The sequence below is a fragment of the Mercurialis annua genome, linkage group LG1-X (genome assembly GCF_937616625.2).
Source record: "Mercurialis annua linkage group LG1-X, ddMerAnnu1.2, whole genome shotgun sequence".
Lineage (NCBI taxonomy): Eukaryota > Viridiplantae > Streptophyta > Magnoliopsida > Malpighiales > Euphorbiaceae > Mercurialis > Mercurialis annua.
This window is the reverse complement of record NC_065570.1, coordinates 73,281,656-73,294,297: the sequence shown is the minus strand read 5'-3', so window position 1 is coordinate 73,294,297 and position 12,642 is coordinate 73,281,656. Positions and strand designations below refer to the sequence as shown.

Below are 12,642 nucleotides of genomic sequence, written 5' to 3'. Positions count from 1 at the left end.
TAATAAATGAGATAAAAATACTTACTCTATTATGAAAAATAAAATGTCCAATATATCATTTAAATCGGGAGCACATGTCTTAGTTAGAAAAGAGAAAGACGCATATTTAGCCTACTGACTAAGTAAACGTCACAAAACTTTAACTGTTTGACGCAACCTTAAATTGTTGGAATTTTCAAGCTTTTATGAGAAAATACTCTTACTGCTCTTTCTTCATTAATGTGAATATCTGAATTTACATTAATCTGACATCCTTTTTGAATTTTAGGAATTTCAACACTTTAATGATTTGTTTAAATTAAAAAAAATCAAAATTAATTAAAATATTAAAAATTAAATAATGAATGAACTAGTTTACCTTAACACTTCGCAAAACCTTCCTAAGATAAATTCCCACCAGTTTCTTTTTAGAGTTTCGAAATCCACATTCGCTGCCAACTATACTTTTCATACCTTAAAAAATACTGCAAACATAATTTTTATATTCGTCACTTGCTCGGTAAACAAATAAAAGCAAATAGATCTTGTGAACGAGTTGAAGAACCATTTTGTTGGACTAAAAATATTTTCAAATTATCAACCTCTAATTCTCTTTTCACTTAAACATGTAATCTTACCCATAAGTTAAATGGTTTCGTGAGTTAATCCGTGACATGACCCATTTATTTCGTGTCATAAACGGGTTGATACAATTTCGGCACGAACCCGCTAAACCTTAACCCGGATTCTCTAAATACGTGTGAGGCGAATCGTGTTACCGTGTCATGATTCATTTTGACATTCCTACCTAGCCGTTCGTTCAAGTTGAGTTAAACTGAATTAATATATATATTTTTAAATCGAGATGAGTGCAAATGAAATTTTAAAATAAACTTAACTTAATCGGGTCGATCGATTTAAAAAAAAAGATTTATACTAACATTTAGCCATTTTTTGATATCTAGAACTAATTCGTCTCAAATAAATTAAATAATTTTCAAATTTTCAAATCAAATTAAAGTTTAGCCAGACTCTCCATTGCTTTTTTGAGGTACCCGTTTCAAGCCTCAGTAAGTAGTTTATAAAAAATCTAACTAATAACTTGCTACCGTAATTCAATTGTATTTCAATAATAAGAAGCATTCACATAGTTAGTTGCTAAATTGGTATAGAAAGCTTGATCATGATTCATGTGTAGTGTCACCCAAATATGAAAAATGAAAGTAAAACCCCATGTACGAGTCCAATGAAACCAAATGAAAATTGAGGATGATGATGTTTGACCCACTTTGGGGTTGGGGTCCCTATGTCTTTAAGATAGTCTTGTGATCAACAATTACTGTACATAGAGAAGTGGGCCCTTTTATGTTGAGTTGCTCAAGAATCATTACAAAATCGATAAATTGAATTGAACCAATTGGGCAGTGTTAATTAACACTAATCATAATTAATTATGACATTTGAGGTATTGTGTTTTGTAGTACTACTATTAATATGGGAGGCGTGGCAGTCAAAAAGGCAAAAAATGTCCATGATCATTTGCTTCCCAAAAGTTAGTCTTTCATCACTTCATGGAATGGGAAATAGAGAAATGACCCTTTGATTTTGACCCATTACCAACCATACTCTTAATCTTTTGTTTGTCATTTTCAATCTCTTTGCATCAAACCAACAACCATTTCAAACCAAACCCTCTCCACCGACTCAATCAATTTCACTGCAAATCAAAAATAAGCTAGTTTTTCTTTTTTCCCAAAATCAAAATTTTAATTCAATCATTTTAAGTTGAAAGAAAATAGATTATACGTACAGATGAATCATTGAGCCGGTTGAACGGTAAAAAAATGACCATTTCATAAAATTTGAATACATATTTTTACTAAAAATCTTAAATGAAATTAAAAATGCATTCGGAGAGCCTACCCATCAGGACCGGCTGATTCATACTTACCAAATCTATAAAAGATACCTTTTCTTGGTTGTTGGTGCGACGCATATCAAGTCACTCTAATGGAGTACTAATTAAATAATTCAACCATATCTTAATCTTTAGTATCTTATAACCAAAGATCCATCATCCTATTTACTTTATTTTATTTCACTATCAAAAAATCTTCCCCATCATTTCAGAAAAACTTTTTGACTTTTTTTTAATAACAAAAATGCAGCTGTGGAATTCTGTTTCTCAATTGATTTTCAGTTTATAAGAATCATCAAAAGCTACAAAACACAAGATTTGTTAGAAAAGGACCAAATCCTAAACTGCTGGGCTGGGATCAAACCAAACCATAAAAGACAAAACCGAAAAAGCTGTAATATCGGTCACATTTTTTGTAATAAGAAAGAACAATGTAACCGTAATAATGTCAAAAGCCAGACGTGAACCGGACGTTATCCACCGAACCGGAAATTCTAAAAAAGTGGGTCTTCTTTCTTTGTGTGTATGAGAAGGATAGAGAGCGACTTACAGTTCAATCATGCACAAACATTAATGAAAAATACAATAAATCAACGCTGTATTATTATTCTATACTTTCTTGAGAAAAAAAAACAGTAAAAACGCACACAAACAAGAAAAATAGCCCCACATTCATTACTACTACTACATTGCTCTCTTTAATTTATTTGTTGCCGCTAAATCTGCCGCTTAATTTGTTGTATGTATATTCTCTTTTGCTAAATTTAGCTTTTTAGCAACTTTACTTACCTGTCTTTTTCTCTATTTTGCCCCTTCCCTTACCATTTCAGAGCTGTTGATGTCTTCAATTCTATTTCTGGAAATTCTTAGTATATACTAATTTTTGGGTTTTTAGGGGTTGGTTGTTGGCTCAGCTCAGGGCATTCATCATTTGGCTACTTTTTTTGGTTTCTCTCCTCTTCTGGGGAGAGAAAAAGTTAGCATCTTTTTCAGTTTTGGAATTTTAAACTGCAGGGTATTTAGGGTCTTCATTTAATTATGATTAGTTTTTATGTTAGTTGATATTATTACTGTTCGGTGTTTTGCTGAATTGTGAGGCTTTTAATCACTAGAAGAAAGATTTTATTTTTGTTATACAAGAAAAAGAAATGGGGTGTTTTTCTTGTATAACTCCTCACCGGAATGATACTAAAATCGACATTGAAAATGACCCTCGATCTGCTTCTCACCATTCTACTGATTCCTCTGGTTTGTTTCTTCTTCTACTAGATTTTTTCATTATGTTCTTGGATTTCTTTTTCTGGTTTTGATTTGCCAACTGCATTTTTTTGGGGTTTAATTGTGTGCAGGTATAGGTAGCAAGAAGGGAAAATGGAATTCTAATGGTATATTTTGAGTCTTTTTTACAATGAGTTTGGGTTAAATTTTCATTTTGTTTTGTTTTTCTGAGAAGGAATCTCTGTTTGTGGTGTATGTAGGTAGTAAGAAAGTGATGAATGGTAAGGACAACGGCCAGGACAGCGGAGCGCAGAGTTTCACATTTCGAGAGCTTGCTGCTGCAACCAACAATTTTAGAGATGTAAATTTGATTGGAGAGGGAGGTTTTGGAAAAGTTTTTAAAGGCAGGTTAGATTCTGGCCAGGTATATTCAGAATCAAGTTATGCAAAAGTTGAATGTTGAATGCTCTCTTTGTGTCAAATTTTGTTCTTGATATATGTATAGTGTTTCTGATTCTTTGTAATCGATGATCAGGTTGTCGCTGTGAAGCAACTTAATCAAGATGGTGTTCAAGGGAATCAAGAATTTATAGTGGAGGTTCTCATGTTGAGTCTGTTGCATCATTCTAACCTTGTTACCTTGATTGGGTACTGTACTTCGGGTGATCAGAGACTATTGGTTTATGAATACATGCCCAAGGGTAGTCTTGAAGACCATCTTTTTGGTAAGTTCTTTTTCCAACAGAGTAACTAATGCTTATTCTTTATTTTTCTTCCTGTTGTGTTCTTATCGTGATCATTTTGCAAGAAATTGGTATATCTGTATATTAAATTTGGTTTTACCATTGGATATATCTGATAGATTTTGTACACGATTTGTGTTGAGTGATTTGTTTTCTCAATTCTTCTAACTTTTTGTCACAATTGAGAGTTAAAATGCTTCAAAACTAGACTGGTAAATGCGTAAGGCTACCAACCCCTGATGAGCATTGAGGATCCCTTTAAACAAATGCAATTCAAAGCCTTAGAACATGTGAAAATCTTGTAACTTCAACTGCTTAATTCCTAATTGTATAGTTAGTTTTATCAGTTCAAGAACAGAATTGCTGCTTGTAATTTGTTCTGACATGGTTTTAGTGTGATTAAATAATTGTGATTTGGTTTAGTATTTCATTAGTTTATTCTCTCACAAAGATAATTTATATGCATGCTGTTCTCAAACACTTGCTGAATAATTTTGCACGGTTTGACAACCAATAATAGTCATTTTTTGATATCTTATTTGTTTAATAGATCTGGATCCTGATAAAGAGGCATTGAATTGGAGCACTCGGATGAAGATTGCTGTTGGTGCTGCTCGGGGCCTTGAATACCTACACTGCAAAGCAGATCCACCTGTTATATATCGTGATCTAAAATCTGCAAATATTTTGCTAGATAATGACTTCAATCCAAAACTGTCAGATTTTGGTCTTGCAAAATTGGGACCGGTTGGTGAAAACACACATGTTTCAACCAGAGTTATGGGAACTTATGGATATTGTGCCCCAGAATATGCCATGAGTGGGAAATTGACTCTTAAATCTGATATTTACAGCTTTGGTGTTGTGATGTTGGAGATAATCACTGGCAGAAAGGCAATAGATCGCGCTAAGAGGCCTGGAGAGCAGACCCTAGTTGCTTGGGTGAGTCAAGTCTTAAACTTTTTGTTTTAGTATTGTTCATTAACATGTTCACTCACATGCTCCAATTATTTAATGCTAATCTTGATATTCCTCTACTCCTTCCCGACTCTACAAACTTAGTTTTTTGGCTGTAAAATTTTAAAAATACTCCTCTTTCCGCAATTTTCTTCTCTTAAAACTCACATGGATCATCAAAGCAATCTGTGATGCTTTACATCTTTAGTCAATTAGTTTACACATGCTTTTTTTTTAAGTCTCTACGTCTCGTCATAGAAGTGTGTTATCCCATTTGTCAGGAAGTGGTAGCAAATGATCTTAAGTTTTTATCCAGGTGTTAAATAGTTAAATTGTTTGTTATAGGCTAGCCAATTTCTGAAAGACCAGAAGAAGTTTTTTCAATTGGTTGATCCTCTGTTGCAAGGACGCTACCCACGCCGCTGTTTGAACTATGCAATTGCCATAACTGCAATGTGTCTTCATGAGGAAGCAAATTTCCGTCCACTTATCGGTGATATAGTAGTTGCCCTTGAATATTTGGCCTCCCAGTGTCATGTCTCAGAATCTAATAGCAGGCAGGTAAAAAGCGCCATTTCAACAACAAACAGGGATCCTGTAACTCAAGAAGTAATGTCTAGGAGTACAACACTTTAAATGTTATCAGGCAGAAGCTTTTGGTGAACCCTCCGATTACTGTAACTGTAAGTGAAACTGTGAAAGCTTAAATTATGAGCAGTTTTACTACGGGTTAAGAATCTAAAATGAGAGAATTTTTCACCGGAAATGGAAAATTCTCTTATTTATGTATTTTAATTCAAAGTTTAGACACTTTTTTTGGTTAATGGATAGCTTTATTTTTTTTCTTGTCGTGGTAAATTCTCATTGCGGAATTGCTTGTTAATACCATTGCGTCCTCTGTGTCGAAAAGAAGATCCTGGTTTTCGTTATGCTTATATGCGTTGTAGGGATTTCAGAATACTTGGATGTAAAGTTATCTCTGTAAGCTTCACTTTTTGTAAAATAATTATGGTGAGTAGTAGAAAATTTCAGAATACTTGTTGCTGTGTTGTTTCAGGTATCTTAGGATCTGAAATCTGTGAAATTAAAGTAGCAGTATATGTATGCATAGGTACTTCGGTTTGGAATATAATTTTTATTATTATTAGTCATGAGCCTTAGATTCTTTAACTTTTATCATTTATTACTTGTATATCTTATTTCCATTAGTATTTTAAAAACAACAGTATATAGGTGTGTGCAAAAACCGAACTAACCATAAAATTGAACCGAATTGTACCAAACCAAAATTGCAACTATGGTTCTGTTATTTGATAAATACGGTCTGGTTCGGTTTACAAATAAGTAAAAGCTTGGTGATCGGTATGGACATTTTAAAAACCGAAAAACAAAAAAAAATATTATATATATATGGTCTTTATTCCTTTATTATAATTGATATACAAGTTGATAAATTTTATACAACATATAAATATACAAATAAACATATGTAAAAATATATTAAACACTAAATATTTAACATTTAAATTAATTTTAAGAGAAAAAAATTAAAAAATAATATTTCTTTTGATACAGAAACAAACTTTTCAGTTGTTTGGTGTAGTCTGAATTTAAAATTTGGTCTGGTTCAATCTAAAAAATTTACAAATTTTAGTTGGTTAGTTTCGGCAAATTCCAAACTGAATCGATGGATGTTCAGTCCGAAACTCTTCTTGAGCAAAGCCTTATAGACTGAGTCCGCAGCACAAAGCTAGAAATTATTTGACCCCAAACTGGATGAATTTTATGACAAATAACTATTTTAAATTTTCTTTTCACCCTAAAAAATTGAATTTAAAATTATCTTTTCTGGACAGAATATAATGTACTGTTTCTTTTATGGCCATTATATTCCAATATGTCTTAATTGTGGTCAAATTTGCTTTTTATTATTATTATCCACTTTAAAACAAATTAATCTATATGGACAGCTATTTTCTTTTGTTTGGCCGGCAGGTGGACTAAGTAATTGGAGGTGTTTAAGAATTTTATACGTCATATAAAGATAACCTGACTGCCAGCATTTCTAGAAGAACAAAATGAAGAAATTTTCCACATGATACTATATAGTTTTAATTTGATTTGATTTCTTTGCAAAGTCAATCCACTAGATCTATTTACTGAATTATAGTCGTACAATTATAATATTTTAATTAGAGTGTAATAATAGTAGATTTGTAGTTTTTGATGCAAATTTAGCTTAATCTTTTTATCATTGTTGACTAATCCTGCTAATTTATAATATGGTTTGACACAAGTTAATAGGAATTATAGGACTAGGTCCTTCAAGACCGAGTATAATTATTTTAGATAAAATTAATGGCATGATTAGAAGAATTCTTCTTCGTTCTGATCATTGATTTATTTTTGGGTGTCAAATGCATACAGTTCAAGTCATGAGGTTGACATGCATTATTCCTATATTTCAATTTAATTGGTAAAGTGCTAAGTCAAGCGAGCTAATTTTATTATAAAAAAGAAATTATTATTAATTTAATTAGCTTAATGTCATGTTATAACAAACGATTGTATTCATCAGTCACCTAAATTTACCTGAACTGTGAAAATGAGTATAGCTCTAAAACTAGGGAATAAATGTATAAATTATAACTTAGGAGATTAGAAATTAAGATACCAAGTAATGTGGTTATATTATATGGACAGTCTAAATAAATGTATAAATTATAACTTAGGAGATAAGAAATTAAGATTCCAAGTAATGTGGTTATATTATATGGACAGTCTAACTTCACTCAATTTCTAGATATGAAAACTGGTCGAAGCTACTGCTCCATTTGACTTTGTGCTTTCAAAAATATATATGTATATATTTTTAAAGTAATACTATCTAGTTCTATTAATTTAACTAATTTTCACAAAAGATACAAAAATATAAAGGCATAAACAATGTAGATATTTTTATCATTTTGTGATCAAGAATTAATTAGTTGTCAATGTACTATATCAATTAAATTATTTACATTACTCTTTGTCATAATTCATTTCTTCATTAGAGGGGATTTGATTATATTATTCTAATTAAATAGTTAAAAAAATCTGAATTTATATGGTAATCCGAGAACAATGTTTGCACATTATTGCTCAAACATTCCGTTCTATGTCACATGTCAGGTCAGCGGGAACGGTTTAGATTTTTAAATGCATTTCTAATTTTAATATGGCTAAAGAAAAGTTTTCATGATAAAAAAAGAACAGATTAAGAAAAAAATTACTCCCTCCGTCCCACTTTATAAGTCCCATTTGACTTTACACACAGATTAAGAAAACATTAATTATTCTTGTCTTTTCATGTTTTTTCATGTTTTGCCCCTATTAATGATAGTATAATTTTCCATAAAACTCTTTTAAGATAACTAAAATAAGGGTAAAATAGGGTATTCAATGGAAAAATATTCTAAAAATAGTAATGGGACTTTTTAAATGGGACATCCCAAAATAGAATATGAGACTTCTTAAACGGGACGGAGGGAGTACTTAATTACTAGCGTGGAAACGGGGCAGCAAAGAGCAAGAAAGTCTCGCTATTTAAATACTACTACAATTCGAAAGGTATGTTTGTTTCTTGGTTGTTTCCTATAAAAATATCTCTAAATATTTATTAATTTATTATACAATTTCAATTGAAACTATGGGAACTTGTTTCGGAACTCCGGTCAGCAATCATCATAGCTCATCCACAACCATAAATTCAGGTACATATTTTCATTTATGGCTCTGAAACTTTTTATTTGAAATGGAATATATTAATTTCTGTTTGTTTCATAGAAGCATCCGGCGGTGGTAAGGCCGCAGGAAAAGCGGCGGCTGTTGGTGGATATGAAAGTGAAAGTAGGAGGAATGATCCTCCTCCGGCCGGAAACCCTAAACTGAAGATGTTCACATTAGAGGAGTTGAAAAGTGCAACCAGAAACTTCAGACCGGATACTATTTTAGGAGAAGGTGGATTTGGAAGAGTTTTTAGAGGCTGGATTGATGAGCAAACTTATGCTCCCACCAAAGTTGGCGTCGGTATGGCAGTCGCCGTCAAAAAGTCAAACACTGATAGTGCTCAGGGTCTAGAAGAATGGCAGGTAAATATGCTCAAAACTTCTTTCCTTGATTAATTTGTACTAAAAATAAGTTGAGGTGTTAAATTAAACTTTATTTTTATCATTGAAATCCTTCAACGTCAACATTTGATAGAGAAGAAAATAATGTAGATACTTTACTTTTTGAAAATAAATGTATAAACTAGTAATTATAACTTAAATGTAGGAGATTTTAGCAATTATTTTTATATTATACAGATGACACCTATGACCGATTATTATCTCAAGATATTTAATCACCATGAAAATCTTGATTAATAGATTTATTTAAGTCTTACTTAATTTAGTGTTGAATTTGTTTTGTAATTGTAGTCTGAAGTGAAATTCCTAGGGAAGTTTTCACATCCAAATCTTGTGAAGCTGTTGGGGTACTGTTGGGAAGAGAAACAATTTCTTCTTGTGTATGAATGCATGCAAAAGGGAAGCTTAGAAAAACACCTCTTCAGAAGTAAGATGTCAGACTGTTTTAACTAGTTAATAAATTAATTTTGAATGTTCATAAACAAAATAATTTCCTAAATTACGCTGTTGATAATGATTACAGAGGGGGCAGAGCCACTTTCATGGGATATTAGACTTAAAATAGCAATTGGAGCAGCTAAAGGTCTTGCTTTCTTGCACACATCAGAAAAGAGTGTTATCTATAGGGACTTCAAGTCATCTAACATTTTACTGGATGGGGTAAAACTTCCTTCTATCCCTTTCTTTAAAACCACCCAATTCTTTTAAAAATCACTACAAGAAATACTCTATTTGGCAACAATAATTTTGCAGCAAAAATATATTTTATAGCAATAATTTTAAAAACTGTTGCCACTAGTTAGTTATAAGCAACATTTTACATCAAATTTTATTGCCAATTATTTAAGACAACATTTTATTAACAGCAACATGCCATAATTTTTGAAAGTTACTATATATAATAATAAGGGTTATCCCCTTAAAAAACCCCCACCTTTTAGCCCCAATTCGTTTGCACCCTCACGTTGTAAAACCACCAAATATACCCAAATTACGACCTTTCACTTTCAATTGCACCCTCAAACATCAAATTGACCTTTTTTCACTTGAAAAATGTTCAAAAAAATAGTTTTATTCTCGTTTTAAATATAACATTAAGGCCTATTTAGAATATATGTTAAAATTTAAAGTATTAATTTGAACATTTTTCAAGTGAAAAGAGGTCAATTTGATGGCTGAGGGTGCAATTGAAAGTAAAAGGTCGTAATTTGGGTATATTTGGTGGTTTTACAACGTGAGGGTGCAAACGAATTGGGGCTAAAAGGTGGGGGGTTTTTAAGGAGATAAGCCTAATAATAACAATTCTAGCACTAATTCTAATATTTCTTATAGTGAATATACTTTTAAATCCCTTGGCATTTCAAATATTTTTCACTCAACACCTAAATTTTGTTGTTTTATCCGCTACGTATTAAAATTGTATATGAACTATATCGACATCATATTTTTTATAAGATAAAAAATAAAGGTGTAGATAGTAAAATTATTTTTGGTTTTTTAGATAAAGATAAAATTTCTAATTTTAGAGCATATTTTTTTAAAAATTAAATGGTTATTTTGGATAGTTCCATGATTAACCTATAAAAATAAACTAAATTCGAACTTGATATTTCAGGACTATAATGCTAAACTTTCAGACTTTGGGTTGGCCAAATTGGGCCCAATAAATGGCGACTCTCATGTCACAACAAGAATTATGGGCACATATGGATATACAGCACCTGAATATATAGCCACTGGTATTTTTCATAATTCATTCCCTAATTTTTCATTTGAAATATGTAAAATTTAATTACGTTTACGTTAATATTTAATGTGTCTGGGAGCTTTGGCCTGGTTGGCAAAGCTCTTAAGACATCCTTCTGAGATTTTGGGTTCGACCCAGGCCTCAGCAGCCAGTGGGCTACTAATAAGTAGAGTAGGTCTATTTTTGGCAAAAAAAAAATGTTAATTTTTTAAAAATTGAATTTAAACCACTAGTCCTATTGATGTTTGAAACCAAAACTTCGAAAATACACTCAAAAAGCCTTAATCATTTGAGTTAGGCTTCACTGGCAGCTCATTCCCTAATCTGTACATTATAAATGAAGAAAATGGTAACATTTTGCAGGTCATTTATATGTGAAAAGTGATGTTTATGGATTTGGAGTTGTGCTATTAGAAATGCTAACGGGCCTAAGAGCATATGATACGAATAGGCCCAGTGGGGAGCACAATCTGGTAGATTGGGCTAGACCAAATCTTCCTAGTAAAAAAAAGATGAAAAGGATAATGGACCCAAATCTTGAAGATGAGTACTCGATAAAAGGTGTAATGCAAGCAGCTGAGATTATAATGAAATGTCTTGATCATGATCCAAAAAATAGGCCTTCTATGGATCAAGTATTGGAAACATTACAAAATATTAAGGAATTGCCTAAAGATACCAAAGCTAAGACCAAAAAAGAGATTAAGAAGCACAAAGAACACCACCACTCTGCCTCTCAACCTCACAACAATTATCAGCAAAATAGATCTCCTTTTAATTCTAAGTATGGTGGTCACCATAAGAATGGAGCTCGAGCTCGAGCTCATCCGCCTACCGCTAGATCGGTCTAAAATGCCTGTCAGCCGGTCTGAATATAATGTTACATATGTTCTTACTTAGATGTTTCGTTCTAGCTGTTGTAACTGTTTTTGATACTATTTAACAAAAGTTCCTATATATAAAAGGAAAAACTAAGAGATTGTTGGATGTTATTTTCATTAAAATTTTCTTTCTTGGTGGTCTTTTGAGAGTTTGTTTAATTTACATTCTAGAAAAAAAAGTGAGGATGGAAATTATGTATATTTAGTTAGAATAAATTACATGAATTGTGGAAATAAGCATTAATAGGAAGAGCAAAGGGTCATTTATGCCCCAAAAATTGTCTTCATGAATCAAGTAAGCCCTCAACGTCCAGAAAGATTCAAATATGCCTTCAACGTTTTATAAAATGAACAACTAGACCCTCAATTTTAATGCATAAATGAGATGTTAGGGGCTTGGTTTTCAAAATTGAGGGTCTAATTGCTCATCTTTTAAGACGTTAGGATCATATTTGAACCTTATCGGACGTTGAGGGCTTAATTGATCCTGGAGCTAAATCTTAACTGCGTAAATGACCGTTTTTTCTAATAGGTATCATCTATTTTAATTCTTTCTATAGAGATCAGTTTTATTTAATTTTTGTATTCACATCTCTATATCATACTTGGCATTTTAATTTGTATTTCTATTTTTAATATTATACCAAATTATTCCTAACATAATTACATTCTTCCAGGGACGTTAATTATGCAATAAAATAATTTATTTTCTTATTTTAGTATAAATCTATAAATTCCAACCGATGTTATTATTTGGATGCATAAAAATTCCGGCCATTTCTATTAAATTAAAATTAAAATGGGGCGTGAAGTATGCAATAGAGAGATGGGTAGATGTGATGAAGAAGAGTGAAACCTAATTATAGGTCCTGTTTTTGTTTGCAGAGCTAAAGTTATGGCTTGGTCCTAATACAATTATGCAACTCAAACCTGACTTCAACTGCCCATAATTGTATACTTGAAAAGGATTTTTTTTATTTTTTTAAAAGATAAAAAACGTAATGTGAAGTTGTGAACTAAGAAAAAGGAG

At 31.7% G+C, this 12,642-nt stretch overlaps 2 protein-coding genes across 3 annotated transcripts; both read left to right on the top strand.

The window, feature by feature from the left end:
- The first annotated feature begins 2,464 nt into the window (after positions 1–2,464).
- On the top strand, positions 2,465–5,851 carry LOC126664941 (probable serine/threonine-protein kinase PBL21). Its single transcript, XM_050357577.2, has 6 exons — positions 2,465–3,145; positions 3,247–3,282; positions 3,376–3,539; positions 3,651–3,840; positions 4,409–4,800; positions 5,161–5,851. The coding sequence occupies exons 1-6, from the start codon at positions 3,046–3,048 to the stop codon at positions 5,449–5,451; spliced, it is 1,173 nt and encodes a 390-aa protein (XP_050213534.1). The 5' UTR covers positions 2,465–3,045; the 3' UTR covers positions 5,452–5,851.
- A 2,570-nt stretch (positions 5,852–8,421) lies between these two features.
- LOC126666285 (probable serine/threonine-protein kinase PBL11) lies at positions 8,422–11,723 on the top strand. Of its 2 annotated transcripts, none has more exons than XM_050359303.2 (7): positions 8,422–8,567; positions 8,644–8,682; positions 8,716–8,945; positions 9,276–9,411; positions 9,508–9,644; positions 10,600–10,723; positions 11,095–11,723. In XM_050359303.2, exons 1-7 carry the CDS (start codon positions 8,504–8,506, stop codon positions 11,580–11,582), a joined length of 1,218 nt encoding a protein of 405 aa, XP_050215260.1. In that variant the 5' UTR covers positions 8,422–8,503; the 3' UTR covers positions 11,583–11,723. The 2 variants fall into 2 exon arrangements, with proteins under 2 accessions (XP_050215260.1, XP_050215259.1); XM_050359302.2 differs by having other exon boundaries at positions 8,641–8,682.
- The last annotated feature ends 919 nt before the right edge of the window (positions 11,724–12,642 follow it).

What these genes read in the sequence shown, in the direction of transcription:
- LOC126664941 (XM_050357577.2), top strand. Translation starts at nt 3,046, where the DNA reads ATGGGGTGTTTTTCTTGTATAACTCCTCACCGGAATGATACTAAAATC. An exon ending in GCAGGTTAGATTCTGGCCAG is followed by an intron (nt 3,540 to 3,650) that starts GTATATTCAGAA and finishes ATCGATGATCAG; the next exon opens with GTTGTCGCTGTGAAGCAACT. An exon ending in TCTTGAAGACCATCTTTTTG is followed by an intron (nt 3,841 to 4,408) that starts GTAAGTTCTTTT and finishes TTTGTTTAATAG; the next exon opens with ATCTGGATCCTGATAAAGAG.
- LOC126666285 (XM_050359302.2), top strand. Translation starts at nt 8,504, where the DNA reads ATGGGAACTTGTTTCGGAACTCCGGTCAGCAATCATCATAGCTCATCC. An exon ending in CGCAGGAAAAGCGGCGGCTG is followed by an intron (nt 8,683 to 8,715) that starts TTGGTGGATATG and finishes GTAGGAGGAATG; the next exon opens with ATCCTCCTCCGGCCGGAAAC. An exon ending in CTAACATTTTACTGGATGGG is followed by an intron (nt 9,645 to 10,599) that starts GTAAAACTTCCT and finishes TTGATATTTCAG; the next exon opens with GACTATAATGCTAAACTTTC.